The sequence below is a fragment of the Corylus avellana genome, chromosome ca10, assembly GCF_901000735.1.
Source record: "Corylus avellana chromosome ca10, CavTom2PMs-1.0".
Taxonomy (NCBI): domain Eukaryota; kingdom Viridiplantae; phylum Streptophyta; class Magnoliopsida; order Fagales; family Betulaceae; genus Corylus; species Corylus avellana.
The window spans coordinates 17601637-17623134 of record NC_081550.1 but is presented as its reverse complement, the minus strand read 5'-3'; the positions used below and the strand labels follow the sequence as shown (position 1 = coordinate 17623134).

General features: G+C 36.0%; 2 protein-coding genes across 2 annotated transcripts; both read right to left on the bottom strand.

Annotated features, from left to right (window-relative positions):
• Nucleotides 1-1424: 1424 nt before the first annotated feature.
• Nucleotides 1425-10300, bottom strand: LOC132163813 (protein ALP1-like). The gene is made up of 3 exons (XM_059574188.1): nucleotides 9986-10300; nucleotides 9714-9884; nucleotides 1425-2771 (listed from the first exon to the last, which is right to left on the bottom strand). Exons 2-3 carry the CDS (start codon nucleotides 9841-9843, stop codon nucleotides 1723-1725), a joined length of 1179 nt encoding a protein of 392 aa, XP_059430171.1. The 5' UTR covers nucleotides 9844-9884; nucleotides 9986-10300; the 3' UTR covers nucleotides 1425-1722.
• A 4762-nt stretch (nucleotides 10301-15062) lies between these two features.
• On the bottom strand, nucleotides 15063-18553 carry LOC132164612 (protein SOSEKI 5). Its single transcript, XM_059575149.1, has 4 exons — nucleotides 18089-18553; nucleotides 17681-17750; nucleotides 16721-17593; nucleotides 15063-15343 (listed from the first exon to the last, which is right to left on the bottom strand). Exons 1-4 carry the CDS (start codon nucleotides 18315-18317, stop codon nucleotides 15178-15180), a joined length of 1338 nt encoding a protein of 445 aa, XP_059431132.1. The 5' UTR covers nucleotides 18318-18553; the 3' UTR covers nucleotides 15063-15177.
• Nucleotides 18554-21498: the final 2945 nt, after the last annotated feature.

Genomic DNA, 21498 nt, shown 5'->3' with positions numbered 1-21498 from the left:
CAAAATTTTCAACCCTCCTGTTGTGTTTTGGTCGGTTCTAGTGGGTAGGAGTGATACCAAATTAGAATAATTATGTAAAAGAAAAATACCAACTATTAAGAAAATGAATAGAAAATAAGATTTAAATTAGAGGTGGGTATCGGTTCGGTTCAATAGATATGACTCGTTGGCTGTGTTTGACAACCGGTTTTGGGGCAACGGCGTTGGTTGTGCACTGTTCAATCACTTTGAAATTATCTGCCAAAAGCTGCATGAGTTAAGATAGTGAACATGAGATTTGCTTCAAATAATGCGCCCATTTTCAGCCTGATTTTGCTGTTCCAAAAATGCCCCTGCAGCAAACATAGTGATACTTCTTCTTGCCTTTTGGAACAGCAAACATAGTGATACTTCTATTTGCTGCAGGGGCAGTTTTGGAACAGCAAAATCAGGCTGGAAATGGGCGCATTATTTGAAGCAAGTCTCATATTCACTGTCTTAACTCTTGCAGCTTTTGGCAGATAATTTCAAAGTGATTGAACAGTGCCAGCCAATGTTGTTGCCCCAAAACCGGTTGTCAGACACAGCCATTGTGATAAGCCTTTGTGTGTTGCATTTTGTGTGTTGCATTTGATTTCGAGTCAATTTTGCTCGGGTCCGTTTGAGTTTGAGTTTGAGTTTGCTTTCAGCTTCAAAACATAATTTCTAAAGACGCAATTAAGCATTTTGGTAAAATCTCGGTTTCGCCTTTAAAATTACTTGCGATTTGAAAAACATAAAATTTTTTACGTTTTCAAACCGCTATTTTTTAATAAACAAAATTCCAAACAAGACATTTTTCGGAATTTTTTGACATGCGAAATCACCAAAGCCATAGAAAAAAATTCAATTTAACAAACTCTGTATTTGACTGTGTTTGATTGATGGAACTCTTATCAATTTTAACCGGATTATGTGTAAAAAAAGGTTGATCCCCTTACTTGCAAGGCCTTAAGCCTCCCCATTAGAGCAGAGAATATTGACAGATTCTGTTTTATTATCAAATTCCCATGAAATTCTTTCCTTAATTGATGTTTCTCTTTACAAATCTAAATTATCTTAACCTTTTTCTTTTCTTTTCTTTTCTTTTTTGTGTTGGGGCACAATGTATGTTCAATGAATTATCAGCTCTTAATCATCCATAATTTGAATAGTGATGTTAGCACAACCAATTGAAGCTTGCTCACTGCTATCTGAATGCAGAAATGCAAATAGCTTCTGGAAAAAAAAAAGATCAGAAGAAGCTAAGGGCCTTGGCCTCCCCAGTACACATCCCTCACCTGCATGGCATTGAATTATCAAAACTTGGAAGCCTTCAGAACACTAAATATATTTTTATCATTAAAAATAAAGAGATTGAAGAGGTAATTGCAACTCATTTCCAGCTTCTCATGTGCACCAAGAAATGAAACAAAAACATTACATTGCAAAAAGCAAAAAGATAAAAGATGGTCATAAGAAAAATAATTATCAGAATTGTGCAAATTTGTTTTTTGAAGTACAAATCTCAAGCTCTCACCTGCTTGTCTCAGCCTGTCATCTTGTTCTTGAATCTTAACCTGTAATGCATGTATATCTAAAGACTAAAAATAAAAATCCGACTTCCCTTTATAATTTTAAGGAGATCCTTGCCCAGAAGCTCTTTATAAATTAAAGACAACAATCTTTAACTAACTGAATCAAATACCAGAAATGGAAATTTAATCAAGGTGGAAACCTTCCAGACAAGTACAGAGACAGCTTATCTCTCAGATGAACACCCTTTATGTCGACGGTTCCACAAATCTGTTGGTGGTAACCCGAGTCGTGGTCATGAGACAAAGGTACTTCATCCTGTGCCACATCCTCCATGTCAATAACAATGTTATGAAGCAGGCAGCAAACGAGAATAATCCGTGGTAACCTATGTTTGTCGGGCCTCCACATCACTCCTTGAATGATTCTCCACATCTCTTTCAACCTCGCCAACGCCCTCTGTGCCACCATTTGAGTGGCATGATGCCGCCTATTGAATTCTTCCCTCGACTCTGGGAGTTCTTTTCCTTCATAGGGGATGATAAGATAGGGCAATAAAGGATAGCCTGAATCCCCAATTATGTATTCCCTTATTTCTGATCCTTCAGAGAGCTTTAAATTTTTCCCATTCAACCTCTCTCCTTTGTCACACAGTTTGTACAAGTTTGAACTCTGAAGAACCAACCAATCCTTCATTTTTCCAGGCCATCCGGTGACTATGTCCCGAAACCTCATGTCCGGGTCCACAATTGCCTGCAAAACCATGCTATGATTCTTCTCATGATCAAGCCATACATTACTTGTGGGGTCCGATTGAGGCAAACACATCATGATGTGGGTTGTGTCAATCACACCACAGCAATTAGGGAGGCCTCGTATTTTCTCAAATTTAGATTTTATTTCAGCCATTTCTGGTTCAGTGGAAGGCCATTTCAGGTGATGAAGCCCCCTTCCTTCCATGGCTTCCACAAACCGCCAGGTCACTTGGGAGACAGTAGAGTGGTTCAACCCAAATGAATCACCAACTGTCACTAGTGACTCACCAGAGCTCAGCCTTCTTAAAGCTACAGCTACTGAATCACATAGCGACATAGGCTTGCCATTTGCAAACACAAAATGTGCAGACTTAGCCATCATATCTTCCTTCACAAGTGAACATATGTAGTCAAAGGTTTTTCTGGACATCTTAAAAACAGATTCAAACCTATTATCTAAACCCTTAGATGGAGATTGAAGACCTGCAATGAGAAGTGGAGCAGAGAAAATAATGATTAATGCGCTTTGTAGGATTTAACGATATATTAAAAAGAGCCAATACTATTTCAATCCTCTCCTAGCAAGGAAAATCACTAGGTAACAGAAGACATACAAAACATATAATAGCATAGTCAATTTATGGATCAATTCACACATGATATATTTTGAGCTAGCAAAACATTGAAAGTTACAGATATATACACGAAGACAACTAAGAAAAGGACATGATACTACTATTGAGTTATAACGTAAGAGTATTTTTTTCACATCACTTGGCAACTTAGTTGACCATAACTTCATACGGAGGTAAACTTGCAGTTACAAGATTGATTGCTACTTTATACTAACCAAATTTCTATTAGGGAAATCATGTCAGCATATGCAAAACCCAGTCCAACTTTGTCCAAAAACAAAGACATGAACAGAACGGATATATGTAAGAAGTTTCCAATTCTTATGCTAGACTGCTTTGGGGTTAAGGGGTCAATAGATGAGAAACAAACAGCCATCTAAACAAGAATGTTCTGGAGCAGAGGTTCAAATGAGAGGACTCCACCTGTCTTATTCTCCTCTTATTTTTTAATACGCACCTGTCGCATGTTCATTAGTAAAGAAGTTGAAAATCTGTCTGAGAGAAGGGAAGAGGAGAAATTTTCAATTTGTCGTGACTCATTGTTTGATTCACAATTGGGAGAGAAATGAAGCAAGGAAAAAATTGAAAATTTTCCAAAATTCTTTTCAGCAAAATTTTGGAGCGAAATTTCTCAAGTTTGGTACAACAATTTAGCAGAATTATGCTTCGTTTGCACAAACAAACAGATAAATTAATAAATAAATTAAAATTCAAGGAAAGAGAGATATTGAGAAGGAACTTTCTCTCCCTTCCCCCTCCTTTTAAAAATAAAAAATAAAAACTTTTTTCACCTTTTTTCTTCTTTTAAGTAACTAAGCAAATAAGAATCATAAACCTATATGTGCATTGACACTTACATCATGGGACTTAGACCTATTGAAGATAAATAAAATCAAACAATACAGAGTAGGAGGTAGCTTTTCTAGTGTACCGAGAGACGTGCTCAGAAAAAAAAAAAAAAAGGGTGTCCCTAGAGATGTTTATCATTGCTTTGACATCTAGTTACCAATGGACCTGGAAAATGGACCTGGAAAAACTATCTCCATCCCTAGTTTTCAGACATTTGGAATCATCAGTAAGTGTCCTGAACCACTTGCATAAAACAATGGAAATTTTTGTATTCTATGTTTAAATATCATTCATTAAAGCTTATGGAGTTCTTGGGTATTCATTTGTAACTAATTTCTCAACTCATCAGCTTCATATAGCAGTTTGTCCTGTGTGGCGGCTGTTTGTGGTTCATTGAATGTTTCAAGGTTTTAGAACGCCATAAGTTTCCCTTCAAGCAGAAACAAAATCAAAGGCATATGTGCCTTGAAGTTCTTTTCAATATTTACTATTAGTGAATCCCTACAGCAATTTTAAGTTTCAGATTACCAAAAAATGAAAAATGACACTGTACACTACTCTTGACCATCAGAACAAAGAAGTTGAAACGGTTATTGTTACAAAGGTTATTAAAAGAATTTTAAGGAGAAGAACTAAATGGTACCTAAGTTTCAAAATTAAATGAGAACTGCAATTTTTACTCTAGGTGAAGGTTGATTGAGACCTCATAAATGAGCGGCCAGTAACTGAATCCCAAACTAATATATTGCAAGTCCTACAGCAGCAATATACCAGATAACATTCTCTAATCTCTAGAGCTTCATTGATCATATTCACTCACATTGTGCATGCATATATGTGGCATCACTGCATGTAGACTATTTTAAATTTTATCCGAGTCTACGGTCAAAACGGGAATGATTTTTTCTTGGTGTTTTGAGAGTTATCACTTATCAGCATGGAAATGAGGCAGTGAATACCGGTTGCCATGGTATGTAATGATTTTGTAAATATTACCCAAGAAAATATATTCAAAAGCAGAATCAGATTCTTGACAAATCAGAGTAAGCTAATTTTGAAATTTAGGCTACATGCACCTTTAAAATTATATCTATCAGCAAATGTGACGTATAAGACAGTTGCTCCTACTCCTAATTGCCTCTTGCTGCCCTTATATGCACAATGAATGAGCATTTTCATCGACATTACGTTTTTTGAGATATAATTAGCAGGACGGAAATGGCTCCATTTCAAATGAAATGGAGAGGAGCCATTTAGTGAAAAAGGTGTAAATATTGAGACACGATTACCCTCATCTTTTAAGAGAAGGACAATTATGTCCCACCTTTTTGCCTAAATGATTCCTCTCCATTTCATTTATCCGTTTCCTAGCAGGATATCTAAACCATGAATGCATTAAATACAGGAACTTAATAGAGATAAGTAAAACACTTCTAATACAGACACCAATAGCATGCACTAAGAAAACTACTATTGCAAATTTTGTCTAGAACGACAACCTCATAACTGCATATAAATAGACCAATACCTAAAAGTCCAACCAACCAGCCAAGAAAATGAACAATCCAACCGTCTCGACTGCACCAAAATAAGCTGAATGATTTTTTGCACAAACTTGAAAGCATAAGGGATGAAAGAAAATTTCTTCAGCCAGTCTTAATATCCTTTTATGAGTCAAAATGAGCTTCCCCCATGAGTCAAATGTTCCATTGTGTGACAAAGCAATCATCTAAAATTGGCAGCCTTACTAATGATGAGAAAATTACACATTGAAGTCTGAAAATCAACCTCAAGTGTGTGCATGTGTGTGGATATAGAGTTGATTCTCAATTATATGATTTTTCATCTCTATTAACAATTAGGATGATCTATCGGCCACTTGGAAGGCAAATGTTACTCTATCTTCATCATAAGAAAATCTTCAATTAGTCATGCATTTTACAAACTAGTTACTGACTGCTTCTTTGTTTTTAAATTTAAGAGACAATGAAACTTTCAAAACTTTGCCGCACTGATCTGATGCTTATACCTCTCATGGAAGCTATCAATTTTCCACATTTCCAAATGATAAAAATGTCATTTTTCTTTGGATAAGTAAAAATCTCTTTGACCTATATTTAATAGATCAATCCCAGATGTATCCTTGAATTTCCAACCATAAGACACCAACACATTGAAGAACAGGAACAAGCAAAGAGCTTAATGGAGCATCTTAGACCATATTTGTTAATGATAATCTTCAAGATCCACATTCAAAGCATCATTCATCTACATTAAAAGACATCAAAGTCTGGTTGTATTACTTAGTAGACATTATGTCCATCTAGATCACTATGTTACAATGTCTGTTTAGATCACTATGTTATATCTATATGCATAAATTTGTACGAATAATCTCAAATGTAGTTACGTTTGATAGGAGACCATTCATGTAACCAAACTCAGTTATATACACAAGATGCTTACTCTGATTGAAGTAGTACAACACAAACACAAATCTGTTGCAACTTTACATGGGATCAGCGCCATAAGTGACAAAAGTCATTTCTTTCTCAATCTAATGGCTTCATATTCCACCTCCACCACTCACAGCCCCACCCTTCAATTCACAAATCTTACTCTACCTTTTCCTCACAAGCTCACAAGAGACAATTACCTCTTGTGGAAATGCAATTGTTCCTTACAGAAAAAGTCAAGATCTCTATGGTTTTGTTGATGGATCTAATGTCTGTCCTCCACAGACAATTACCACAAAAAGCAACAATACTGCCAGCATTACACAAAATCCAGCATTTTTGAAATGGCATCTCCAGGTCCTTAGTGCCTTAATTTCCTCTCTCATATAGAACATACTCACACTTGTGAAATGTGCTAGATCACGGGATGTTTGGGTTACTCTTGAACAAATGTTCACTTCCCATTCCCGAGCCTGTACTATGCAAATCCACTACCAACTCGCCACTTTGAAGAAAGGAAATTGGTCCATTGCGGATTACTTTCAAAAATTCACCAACCTTGTTGACACCTTTGTAGCACTTGATCAACCTTTAAATGATTCTGAGCTAACCTCTTTCCTGTTGGTGGGTCTTGGCTTTGACGATGACTCACCACAAGAGTCGATCCTCTCGCACCTGAGGATCTATGTTATATGCACTATGCAGAAAATCAACCATCATATGCTTAGGCAACAGGGCGGCCAGAACAGAATCAATCGAAAAACTTGTGGGTGGTATAGTAAACAAAAACTTTCTCTTGCCTACATAAGCTATTGATTCTTATTTTTGAACGTTTCCTTCTCCAGTTGTTATAATTGGCCTCTCAACAACCAGTTCCACCTTTTAGTAACAGAGTGCCTATTGATTCTCCACTTCAAGTAACGATTGAAAAAAAATTTCATTTCCAACTCTAAAGGTTTCATTTCCAACTCTAAAGGTAAAACATCTGAGAATTTTTATTTTTCTTGTAAGATTCATTGTATTGATTTATCAAATTTCCTTCAAAAAATGAAAAAAATATAAATTGTATATTACAACCTCTCAAAACTATAATGATAATTTGACTACTTTGAATAAAACAAAAAAACAAAAACAAAAACAAAAACAAAAGAAAGAAATGGGGAAACATGAAAAGAAAATAAACATCTTTACTTTTTAAACCCGCATATCATAGGCAGCAAATTTGATGGAAGCTATGACTACATTGAACATGTCTCCAGAGCATTATGTAGTAACTCTCCACAATATGAACAGTTCATACTATTATCATCCAAGTATGGGTTTCATTTTTATTTTCCTTTCTTTTTTATAACAAGTAATTGAGATATCATTAAAAGTGTAAGGCGCTCCAGATATACAAGGATAATACAAAAGAAGGCACCTAACTAGTAGGAGCAAAAAGAACAAGCAAATCATGTTAACTAATCACCAAAGTAAAAACAAAAGCAGCTATCAAAGATTCAGGGTATTGAAAAATAAAGATTTAATTTCCTTCAAAGTCCTCTCACAGTCGTCAAAACTTCTATTATTCATTTCCCTCCAAAGACACCACAAAAGGCACGAAGGTACCATTTTCCACGCAACAACACTCTGAGAACTGTCGGCAGTCAACAAGCAAACAAGTCGACTACTTGTTTAAGTATAACCCAAGACAACCCAAACCAACTAAAGAAAACATTCCACATAGCACAAGTAACCTCACAATGAAGAAGAATATGATCCACAAACTACCAATTTCTTTTACATATACAAAACCTATTGACCACAATGACGTGCCCCTTTCAGAGCTTGTCCATGGTAAGGATCTTCTCTAGGACCGCCAACCAAACAAAAAAGGTCACCCTCAATGGAGCCTTAGTCCGCCAAACACTCTCCAAGGGAAGCGAAAACCATCATTACAACTCATGACACTATAAAAGGATTTAACACCAAACAACCCTCTTTTGGAGGTAACCCACCATAGCTTGTCTTCGCCTTCCCTTCTCACTCTCCCTAAATACAATACCTGGAAAAACGAGCAAAGACATTCACCTCTCAAACATGAGCCGCTCTAACAAATCTCACGTTCCACTTAATGGTACCTTCAAGAATTTCCATGTGATCCGCAACAAAAGCATCATTAGCGCATGCAATAGTAAGTAAACTCGAAAAAGCTTCTTTAAGAACCATATCCCCACACCATAGATCATGTCAAAATCTAACCTTGGAGCCATTTCCCACCTCAAATCTAGTATGACTTGAAAACTTCCCCAACCCCTCTTAATATTATTTCACAACCCCATCCCATACGCCCCAACAGGCTCCCTAGAGCACCAACCTCCCCATGAACTTCCATATGTAGCGTCCATCACCTCTCTTCACCAAGCTTCTCTCTCAAGCCCATTGTGACAAGGCCATTTACTTAAGAGAACATGATTGAACCTCAACAAGTTTCTAATCCCCAAGCCCTCCCTTAAAAATTGGCGTACAACCCTTGGACCAAACCACCAAGTGATATTTGAACTCTCGCCAAGCCCACCCCATAAAAAATTGTGTTGAAGCTTCTCTATACAATTTGAAACACCCATAGGGAGAGAAAAGAGGGACATGAAATACGTAGGTAAATTAGAAATGGAGCTCTTGATAAGGATAAGCCTACCACCCTCAGACAAATACAACCTTTTACAACTAGCCAACTAACATTCTATATTTTCAATAACACCATCCCATATATGCTTGGCCTTTTGGGAAGCCCCTAACAGAAGACCAAGATATTTTAATGGCAAAGACACAACCCCACAGCCCAAAATCCCAGCCAACTCAGTCACATTATCAACATTTCCAGCAGGAACCAATTCCGACTTGGCTAATTTTATCTTCAAACCCGACACAGCTTCAAAACATAAGAATAAGCTCTGTAGATATTCTCCTTTCTTATCTCAGGCGAAGTAAGATAATCAGCTATTCTCAAATTTCTTACCTATTCAAAATAAGTTATATACTTTGAGTCTCTGGCCGAGCCATTAGATAACATACCTAAAATTAAATGTACTCTAAAACATAAACATAATCCACAAGCATTATCCAACGACAAATATACCATTCTTGTGTGAAAGTTAATTACATGCTCATTAATTTTAAGATAGCCTTATCGTTTCCTGCATTCCATAAGACAATAAAACCAGAATATTTGGTGAAGGGACGAGTTTAAAGTCAGATTAGGAATAATCCTTCTTATTTACATAATGTTCTCCTATATTTCAGCTGTATAAAAAATAAAGCATAAACTCAATTGAATTAGACAAAATTAAATTCAATCCACGAACCATCCATCAAATATAGATAGAAAGCTACATACCCATTATACCAAGAATGATCATCAAGAACAACATCAACACATCATAAATGAAGAAAAAACAAAACAAAACAGAAGCTGAAAAACAATCATAATCTCAGAGAAGAAATACCATTAATTCTCCTCGAGAACTCATCCCACCAATCTAGAGGCCCCTCCTCAGGGGACCCAGAAGCAGAAGCATTTTCTTCATGCTTCTTCTCTGTCTTTTTCCTCTTTCTGGACCCTCTTACAGGACCCATAAGTGGAAACAACCCAATCGAACCAAAACCCAGAAACCTACCTGCTTCAAGCAACCATAATCAGACCCAAAAAAAAAAAAAAACTGTATTAAGAATTCACAGAAAAGGCAATACCCATTCGAGATAACGCAAAAACATTTACCGCAAGCACAGGAAGATCATGAAAGAATGATGAAAGATGTAGAGGGTCGTAGCATGCAAAGAAGATTGTTAGTTGCAGACTTGCAGTGTGTTAATAGCTGTTTCTATGCGTAGGTCTGTGCAAGTGTTTGAAGCATGCAAGAAAAGAAAGAGCTTGTTGAAGCTTGAAATAGGAGAGAGAGAGAGAGAGAGAGAGAGAGATAGAGAAGCTATTTGTGGGTAACTGATGCAAAATCTAAGCAACACATGTGGTTTGGTGGCTGTTTAAGACAATGTGGCAATCCAAGTGAGAGACATGGACATTGGTCCTTGGTAGTGATACTCTTCTCTCACTTCACATTTAGATTGCCCAGAGACAAGTCTAGCTTTAGAGGTTGTATTTTTTTTTTTTTTTTTTTGCCTTTTTTGTGAGTAGCTGTAGAGCTTTGCTTGATTTGGTTGAGTTTATGTTACATCTATTTTTCAAGTGTCTCTTAATTATATTTATATAAGTTTCTTGACATCTTTTCCTTGTAAATGATTTTTAAGAATGAATTTTATTAAAATTTGTATTATTTAGCATCAAATGCAACTACTACGTTGAATATGGAATTGGACGCATCATAGTCGATAAAGTAAGCTGCTATAAATGTCGGTTATGAAATATGGTGGTATATTATGGTTATTAGTGTACCGATTAACTTTAAGTACAACTTCTTGACTGAATTTTCCTCAAATTTATTTTTATCATAGATTAAGATTAAACTTACTTATAAAAAAAAAAAAAAGATTAAGATTAAACCAAAAGAAAAAGATGGTCAATCTTGGAGAGAGAGAGAGAGAGAGATATATGAAGATGAAAAAAATAATAATAGCAATAAGAGAAAAGAAAAGAAAGGACAATATTAAAGTGGACAATAAAGTAGGGAAAAAGTTGGACAGGTAGTTATCAAAATAAATATATAAATATATATTTTTTATTTGAATTTTTAAATTACTATAATGACCTTAACAAAATTTTATTTTATTTGAATTTCTTCCAACGTCACTTAAAAAAAACAAAAAAGAAAATCTTCCAACGAAATATGCTTTTCGTCCAACAATTGATTTGAATTGTCTGACAAAATATTTTTTCAATCTCCTTTTCCAGAGTCATATCATAGTTCTGCGCATGCATTTACAGCGGATGAGCCATTACTTTTTTGTATTTATTTTTTCTCCTAGATGTTTGAGAAAGGAAGATCTTGCTCTCTGATTCTTGCAATAGGTCTTCTACCAACACAAAATTTTTTGAAAAAATTTGTAAAATTAGTCCATGATATTATTATATCAATTTGTAATTTATTATTTAAAAAACTTTAATGATAGCAAATAGCAAATAACTCTCACCCCGAATTTCAGTTTAAAACTTTTATGAAAATCATTAGAGTGCTATATCAGCATTAATAATAATTGGACACATCTCTTTTATAATAAAAAATATATAAAAATTTAAAAAAAAAATGCAAAACTATTAGGGGGTGGTTTTTTTTTTATTTTTTTCTGTTGACATGTCCACACAAAGGAATGTGAAGGGAGAGGAGGGATTCGAATTAGTAACCTCCACTTCACGAGACGTGGTCTACAACCGATTGAGCTACTCCTTGAGGACAGGAGGTGATTATGTTAATTTGGAGACACGTGTATTTGTTGCGTTAAAAAACATAATATATCTTTTGCTATATATATATGTGTGTATAGAGTAATGCTAGGTACTATTTTTTTATCATCTTAAAATCTTACTAAAGTTGATGTGGTTTTTAAAATCATCATTATTTGAATTTTGATCCAATGGTGATTTTAAAAGCCACAACAGCTTTAGGAAGATTTTAAGAAGATAAAAATATGGTACTTACCATTACTCATATATATATATATATATATATATATATATATATATTTGAAAAGAAAAGGAAAAAACAAAAAACAAAAAAAAGGAGATCGTCCTAATAAAAGCTTTAAAAAACCTAATAGAGTTAAAAGTAGATATAATGAATAATGCGATTTGGTAAGGTTCATTTATGTAGTAGGCTGTTCAATAAAGAAGACCTTTTTCTAAGCTGACAACTCAGTAAAGGCAACAATGTGACAAAAGCAATTTAAACCTTTCCTCTTTGCTGTCATTTGGCGGTGGAATTTTTAAGAGAAATGTTAATAGTAAATAAGTTGTTTATATTTGTTCTATATTTTTTCTATCATTATCTTATGTATGGTGCACACAAGTCTATAAATTAATGGTTGATTTGTAAAATGAGATTTTACAAAATATAGGAAAAAAAAAAAAAAAAAAAAAAAAAAAAATTGATCCTTAGCATTTCTCAATTTTTAATTTAAGTGAATTTTTTTTTAAATGGTGTTTTTGTTGCTTGAAGATTGTTATGATGTGGAATAAATGTGAAAGTAATTTTGATTGTTTGGGTAATACTTACTAGGGCATGTTTGGGTGTACGTTTGAAGGGCCTAAAAGTCTGTTTAAAGAAAAAATTACTCGTTTTGTAAAAATAATTGAAAGCACTTTTAAGAGTTCAAAAAATATAAAAATGGCCAAAACACACTTTTAGCAAAAGCTTAAAAATGAAATTTTTATTAAAAAGCGTTATTTTGACTCAAAAGCTCTATTTCCGTAACGCAAGTTTTATTACTCCAATCGAATAATAATATAAGGAGGACTAGAGTCCTGCTAAATATGATATGACTTTTAAAATTACCATTAAATTTGAGATGATCATTACTAAATTTTGATCTATCGATGATTTTAAATGTCACATCACATTTTGAAAGATTTTAAGGAGGACTAAACTCTAATCCTTCTTATCTCAAACATGCTCATAGTATTACTCATGTACAATTGTCATATATCTAGGGAGATGTGAATCAAAATCAGTTATTGTCTCTATCTTTTCTTTTTCTTTTTTTACGAGCACCAATCGAATGGTTGATTGTGATTTATCATCGAGTTGTATTACAAACGATATTCACCCATGTAGTCTCCTCCTTTTTAACTAAGACTCCATTTGTTTCGACATAAGATCTTTTTTAAAAACCATTTTTCTTCAATGTTTGGTACGAGTGAAATCGTGGTCAAACCAAATTTTCAATTGACCAAGAAAACCTTATTAAATTTTTGTAATTTTTTTTTTAACCTTAAACAATTTTTCATGTTTAAATTTCTCCTTCTTGCACACACTCTCTTGCAATTCATTTTTTGTTGCCGCTAAAGTCCTCCTACAGTCGCCAAGGGTCGCCATTAGACTTCGTTGAAAGTCACTAACCTTTTTTTTGATGTCGTCGCTAATTTTTCATATGCGCCAAACACCAAAAAAATATATTTTTTTTGTGAAAAATGATTTCGCTTGCATCGAAACAAATGGAACCTAAGTGTGGTGCAAAAGAAAAATATTTGAAGTTATTTGTTACACATTAAAAAATATATAATAATAAGAAGAAGAAGAAGAAGAAGTAGAGAGAGGATTGAAAATTGAATTTAAATATACTTTACATTTCTTTTATTTTCTTTTTGGGCAAACTTCACGGAGAACCCTAAACTCTCACGCGATTTGAAAAGATTATCCAAATTTCAAAACTTTTAATTTCACCTCCCGAACTTTCAATTTGATGCAATCTACCACCTCCGTCAATTTTTGGATGTTAAAAGTGATGAAATGACTTTTATAGCCCTAAAAATTTTATAAAATTCTAAATTTAGACTTAATTTCAAATTGAAATTTTTTTTTTTTTTAAGAAGGATAATTTGGTCTTTTTAGTGATTTCCATTATGGTTTAACTACAAAAATTAACGGAGAGGGATAATTGCATCCAATTAAAAGTTTGAGATGTGAAATTAAGAGTTTTTAAAATTTAAAGAATCTTCTTAAAATGCAATGTCCTAATTGAAGTTCTCTCTTTCTTTTTAGTAAGTACTAAGTACTTCTTTTCTTGGTTTTGGATGTTGGCCGTGTTTGTGCTTCCTACTTGGGCCTTGGGGTTTTTGCTCTCCTCTTCCTTGGTCAGAGCTTGGGCTTCTTTTTTTGGGTAGAACCCATGGTTGACTTGGACTTCAGGCTTAATAGTTATTTTTCTTTTCATTTTTAGTAGAAGAGGGGATCTTTGCCGCTATTGAATCTGAAAGAGGAAAGAGGAAAAGTTTCCAAAATATTGGTTAAAACGGGGGGCCATTTTGCCAAAAAGTGTGCTCTCTTGCATTCGTTATGACCAGCAGTGAATTTCCTTCAAGAATAAGGGAATGGCTACCTTGGGAAGCAGCATGAGCCTCACCAGTATTGGTTTCCAAAAGGGCAGGTGTATTGTTTCTGCTTGTATAATCTCACCACCTTCGTTGCTTATGGTGGCTGCAGTTACTACGAACCCAAGCTTGATGCCTGCATCAAAATCGGCCTTGAGAAACCCAACAGGAGGGGACCAATGTTCATGGGGTGGAGAGGATTTTGTCCAAGCACTTTTATGGGAATGGAGGGAGTAATGGTTGTGCTTCTTTTGTGCTGCTAATCGTATGTGAAGCCCAAGCCCAAGTTGAAATAAAAATAATAGTAATAATAATAATTAAACCGCGTCTTCTAAGTTTTTTCAATGTCCCAACTTTAATATCACTACCTACTTAAATTAAATTTAAACCATTAAAAAAACTCAATAAAAAAAAAAGTGCTTTACAAATACCTATGCGAAATTAAGTTGACATTACCAAACATGCCACAAGATGACTTTCTTGGTAGCACCAAATCTCCAACCTCAATACCCTCAAAACCATGTCGGCCACAAGAACCAAATTCAGCCGTGATCTCACATCACATGAACGTGCGTGCTCAAATCCCATGTTTTAAAGTCAAATTAGACGGTCAAAAAAGGTAAACGCTAGGGGTTAGTGCCGATCACCATAAATTAAACCCAAATTTGACCCTCCTCCCTTCCTTTCTCTAACCCCAAGGCCCCCAAATTTTGACAACCGAGAGAGCTTTCTTCTCAAGATTCCTTTCACTTTACCCCCCTCAATGCTTGTGCCCCCTCCCTCGCCTTGCCGTGACTTGCAAAATGCACCCACCACAAATTTCGCCCATCTTTTTCGATATCATACCATATATTTTTTTTTTCTCCCTCTTTTAAGCTCTTGTTCTTAGTTTTCAGTTACAAAAGTACAAACTACAATACACAATGGCTAGGTTAGGCGTCAAGTCTTTTGCTCCCTCGTTGACTGCTACCACCGGCCGCCATACAAGAGCTGTCAATGTTACCGTCTTTCTTTGCTGGCACCGTCTTCGGTTTCCTCGGGATGCATTTTGTGCTCACCCCCTCCGCCTCTCCTTCCGCTAATTGCAATTGGGAACTCCTGCAAACAAATTCATATCAAAATCATTGCCCCCCAAAAAAGAAAGTCAACTCATTGGAGCAAGACCCACGAGGCCCAGCCAGCTTTACAGGATTTTTAATGTACTGCTGGCCCCCAGTGACTTTTTTTCAATGCGACTTAAATTCTCTGGGCTCAACTTCGGGTTCCTCACGTGGTGGGAAATGGGGTTTAGATATGCTCAATGAATTTGGAGGGTGAGTAACAGAAGGGATATATGATATATCACAGTCGCAGTAAATTTGTGCAGCAGGAGCAAAGTGAATGGCAGCCAGCGCCAAGCTGGCCATTTCTGAAGAATCCCCGTACGAATCTCAGAATTCAAATTCAATGCCAAGGCCAAAAGGGTGAATCAAAAAGTCATCTGACCCAAAATCCCAGAAAAAGGGTTTGCTTGTAAGCAGAGAGACGGACTGGCGGAGCCACCGGCTGAGTGAAACTTCAAATCAGCATTTATTCCATCACTGCCTCTTTCCCAAACAACACAACAAAACAGATCGCTTTCCTAAAGAAAAAATTTCCCTTCCGATTTTGTGTTATGCTTATTGTTTACTGTAAGCATAAGAGTCGTTGCTTTCAATAACCTTAATCGATCAATTGACTAACATAATAAACATACGTTGTTCGATGACAAAAATTGTCGTCTTCACAAAATCCATACAATACATTACAGAAACTGTTGAAAATAAGACTGTTCAAATTCATGCTAATAAAAATAAAAAAGGGTATGTTATCACTGTTATGTATGTATGTTAATGTTGTTTTAGGACTATTTTAGATTGTTTGATAGTGTTACATATTTTGGGAAGAGAAAGAAAGCAAACCGACAAAAACAAAAACAAAAAAACAAATAAGAATTCAAAAACTAGAAACCAATGATGGGCAATTTATTACAACTCACATGCCATGCCATAATAGCATTAATAAAATCAGCTTTTCATAAAATGCTTATTAAGTTTAGGGTTACTTGCCAACCAATACAAAATTAGCAAATAAGAATTGATGTTTCAATCATCATATGATACGAATTTCACACGCAATATCAAATGTTAATAATTTTTTATATGATTTGTAAACTCAAATGAACCCAAATGCATGTATAATTAAACGAGTCGAATTAATATTTACCCGATACATATTATTAACTTTCCCTTGTGACATAACAGTTGAACTGTGTGCAAGTCATACTCTACAGCCAAAGATGCCCAATAATTAGAGGAGCTGGAAGTGTGAAGGTTGGTTATATCAACCTTATATGTACTGTGGGTCTGTGAGCATGTGATTCTCTCCAACTGGCAAACAAAAAAAGAAAGCTGTAAACTGTAAAGCAATATTATGGGAGGGATCAGAGTGACCTACCGATCTGCATTATAAGAAGAAGACCTCTTCAAACTTGGAATCTCCTCTTTCTTGTTCGTCTCAACCAAGCTGCCGCTGAAATACTCCTTATCTTCCAATTTTAACCCCGTAAAACTGGAAATTCTCGACGAAGTCCCAGCCTGATTATTCGCTGCTCCGCGGGGCAACCTCGACTTATAGTGCCCAATCAACGAGAAACCCTCGTCCTTAGCTGGCGTGGGCCCACAGTCCTTGAACGACATCGAACCGCACGATATCAACTGCATCAGAACAGACGAAGCCTTCATTCTCCCACTTGGACATATCTCAACCGTCCGATTCGAATTGTCCTCATTCGCGCCAGCTGAACCAAGCACCAGCCGTCCATCGGCCTTCATTAAAGATTCTAGGGTTTCGGGACTCGAATCGGACGGCGGAGGCGAAATCTCGCCCCTGCTCAGCTCCGTGCTTTGACTCTGACACATTTCCTGTTGACCTTTCTCTTCTCGTTCGTCTTCTTCTTCTTCTACTTGTTCTTTCTCTCTGACTGGTCTGCGCCTTCGTCGCTTGTCGTCGGTCTGAGTCGACGCGTCGGCAGCAGCTTTTCCGGCGGACTCGCCGGACGATTCGGATTTGTAGACCTTGTACTCGTTGAGATCGATCGAGCTCCACGACTGGTTTCTCCGCCGAGTGATCAGAGGGTAATCGGGATCCTCGCCGGACTTGTCCGTCTCCGGCGGCCTCAGCGATCGCGAAGATGCCGTTTCGTGGAGCTTACGGTTCAGGCACGGGTCGAGGAGCTCCGACCCCTTGAGAACGTACTCTTGGCCGTGCGCTGGATATATGAAATCGTTCTCTGCGAGGTCGTGCCAAACGAAGCCGTTTCTGTAGCTCCTGAAATGAGAAAATCGCAATCAAGATACACATTGCAAAACTGAGTCAATAATTAGACCGAACGGCTCAGGGAGTCAGTGAGTGTACCGTTTGGATGACCACGAGTACACGCTAGCCATACCCTTGCCTCGGAGGAGATTCAAGCGGTTGATGACATCTGAAGATATATAGAGAGTGAATTAGGCTCTGTTTGGTTGCCGATTATATACAGAAAAAACAGAAAAGAAATTTGATTGAAGTCCTCAATGCTGAAACTCTCATGTTTGAGAGCGACGGAGAAACCGATAATGTGAGCTTAGCTGATACTTGTTTCGCATAACGAGGGTCAATTAACTCAATTTCGCATTTTCCTTTCTTTTTCTTCCATTTTCTCAGCAGCCAAACAGAGTGTAAAATCAATCATACACAGTACTATATAAATCGAAAATTTCCTAGTTTTCTCGGCAATCAAAGAGAAACTCAAAAAACGAATGTTTCTTTTACTCCGCGCATTACCTCTGAGATAGAGACCTTCGGGAGAGGAAAGAGGGACCTCCATGAAGTGAGGGTGCTCGAGCTGGCCATTCCTGGAGAGATAGTACACAACAGCGACAGACCTTTTCTCGGCTGGCTTGAGCTTAGGCTCGGTCCAAACCTTGGTCCTCTCTGGGCTCGCCTCTCTGTCCCTCCACTTGGTCGGGACTTGAAGCTCTGTCGCCGATCTTCCTCTGGAAGCCACAGCCATGTCAGATAAACCAGTGATTGGTTGCTGGGAAAAAAAAGGTGGGAAAGTGCAGGAAAAGAGAGCGCTGTGGAGGTGAATATATAAAAGGGAAAGGGAGGGGTGTGAAAGGTGTGAAGAGGGAGAGAGATTCAAAATGGGGATGCGGCAGACAACAGCTACCAAACAAGAGAACCCTTGTCTGGGTTTCAGTACTTGAAGTTTTGTCGCAGAAGAGTTGGCTTGTAGGTATTATTTTATTGGCGGATAGAGTTGCGAGGTCAAAACGCCGTCGTTGGGAAACTTGACCACGGTTTTTTTGGCTTCTTGCATAGCATTCTTTTTCAATGTTCAGTTAAAAAAAAAGTAATTATCGAGGATTGGTAGGTTTTTCAAACTGAGAATTTTTTTTGTAGAATTTAGAAATTGCTAGAAACTTAAATAACTTGAAATTCACGGATAATTTGCTGGAGATTCAATTCATGATCGCTTTCGATGGAGGCTTTATAGAAATCGTAACAGTTAGTTGTCAATAAAATGAGCCCGATATTGCGGAGGTAGCTGCAGCATTAAAGGTTATTAAGTTGTGTTAGGAACTATGTTTTTACAAGGTGGTTCTGGAAGGCGACGCCTTCCAAGTGGTGTAGGCACTCAATAAAAATAGAAGAAATTAGAATCGATATGAAAACCTTATTGAGGAGGCTCAAGAAATGTTAAATAATTTACAAAACTAGAAGGTTAACTATGTTCGACCGCATCTCAATAGTCCAGCTCATTATCTAGCAAAAGAAGCATTATCCTATAACGTGGAACATATCCTTATTAAGGAAGTCTCTAATTGTATTTTAGACATTATCCCTTTAGAGCGTTGTGCTCAAAGTTGTATTCCTCACAAAAAATAAAATAAAATAGTTATAAAATAAAAATATAATTTCTACCCTTATTCATAAAAACATGGGTAAAGTCCATATATACCCCTCAAACTACCACTCAATTGACAATGTACCCTCCAAACTTTCAATTGTGACAATGTCCTTCTCAAACTACCAAAACATTGTCAATGTCTTCCCTAAGGCTAGCAAAAAGATAAAAATGCCCCTATGTATATCTCAATAAGACAAAAATACCCCTATAAATTCAAAAAATAAATAAAATAAATTTTTTTTTAAAAAAAAAAAGATTATTATTTTTTAAACGAAAATTTTATTTAAAAGAAACGGAAATTTTTATTTTCTTAAACGAAAATTGTTAATTTTTTTTTAAAACAGAAATTTTTATTTTTAAAAGTTATTAAAAAAATATTTTTCATAAAAAAAAAAAAATTGAATTTTTTTCTTATGCAATGGATTTTTTTTAAAAAATTTTAAATTTGCCACCCTTTGGATTTATTTATTTATTTTAGTTTTAGGTTTTTTTCTAGACGTTTTAGTATTTTTTGTTTTTATTTTACTAAGGGTAGTTTCGTCATTGGGGGAAACATTGACAATTTTTGATAGTTTGAGAAAAAAATTGTCACAATTAAAAGTTTAAAGGGAAACATTGTCAATTAAGTGGTAATTTGAAAGAGTTATATCGACTTTCGCCTAAAAACAAATAATAATAAATGAAATTTTGCCATCAATAAATGATGGCTTGACAATTCGCTCGATATTCGTTATCATCTCACATTTTTCAAAAGAAGGCACCATTAAAGTGGGGTGTTTTTTGTTTTTTCAAATTTGATATGCCACTACATTTATTTCTTAAGGGTATGGTTTTCTTTGTAGGTCCAGAAGCATTTTTCATTGGTGAATTTTCAATATAAATACTATTATTTTATATATATATATATATGGAGAAAGACTTCTTCAGTTGCTGATTAAATTCTTTTTTCATTTACACGAGTGTTGACGATTTTCAAAAAGTTTCTAAACAAAAATTCAAATTTTTGAGATTGAGTTGACTAATCATTCTTTATTGTCCAAACCTAACATTGACTATAAAACCGTTGATTGCGTTTCTCAAAGGCTCTTTCCGCGGGTTTTAAAGGCCGTGAAAATGAACCACGTGACGTGTCCTCTTTTGGAAAAAACCCACTTTTAAACGCCATCCATCAAAGTATCTGAAACCCATGATGGATAGATTGGACACAACTTCAATCAAAATCATCTGCCAAATGTACGGTCCAGATGAGTTAAAGACACTTTTATACGGTCTGCAAGTGGATATGGCTAGATCTTTTGGTGGGTTGGGTGGGTGTGGCCTTCTAGTCCTTCTGGATTTTCTCACCCTGATCAGACGGCCGTCGCTCTCTTGTGACAATATCAAGGGTGCGGATTAGAGGGAGGCACGTACATGGTGGCCCGCCTAGGCATGTAGGTTACAATTGTCCCCCAAAGTTGCAGCGAGAAGCAAAATTTGAGCTTAAAAAAAAAAAAAAAAACGTTTTTTAATTTATTATCGTTGGATTCGCTCTAAAAACGTATTGAAAAATGGTCGGCTAGTCCATGTTTTCGGCAAAATAGTCCAAAAGTTGAAACATGTTTCCATACGCTTGGACAAGCACTGGCACGTGGGAGTGCACATGGGATTGACGTACGAGTCCGAGGCAGTCGAGAAGGGAGAGCGTTTAAGCCCATCACGGAATTGTGTTATTATTATTATTATTATTGAATATATGTGTAATGAAAAATAATTGTTTAATATATAATATAATTCGGTCTAGATTTATCACTTTAATAATATATTTGTTTTTGTTGGATCGTGTTTTTGACCATCTCATCTAAAAACAGTATTTGAAATCGCACCTCGTAATGCATGTTCTAAGAGCCATCCAATTGAGTAGCGTGGCATTGTTGCACCTCAACAATCTCTCACTCAAAATGACACTCACACGACTCAAATCTATAATCCTAGCTCTGATATCATTTGTTGGATCGAACCTTTAATCATTTCATTTAAAAACCAATTAATGTCTAGTGAGGAAAGTCAAATCCTTTTATGGCCTTCGAAATCTCACCCCGCAAGTCATGTTCTAAGAGCCATCCAAGTAAGCAGAGTTGCATTGTTGCACCTCAACAGTTTTGTTAATGGTAAACAAAAGAAAATTTAACTAACGGAGCCTAAGTTTTGGCGATGATAAGTGGTACTTAGTAAAAGACTTCCATGTGAAGGAGAGTATAGTAAGAGGCAATAAGGTAGACTTATATGTAAGAGTATAATTATT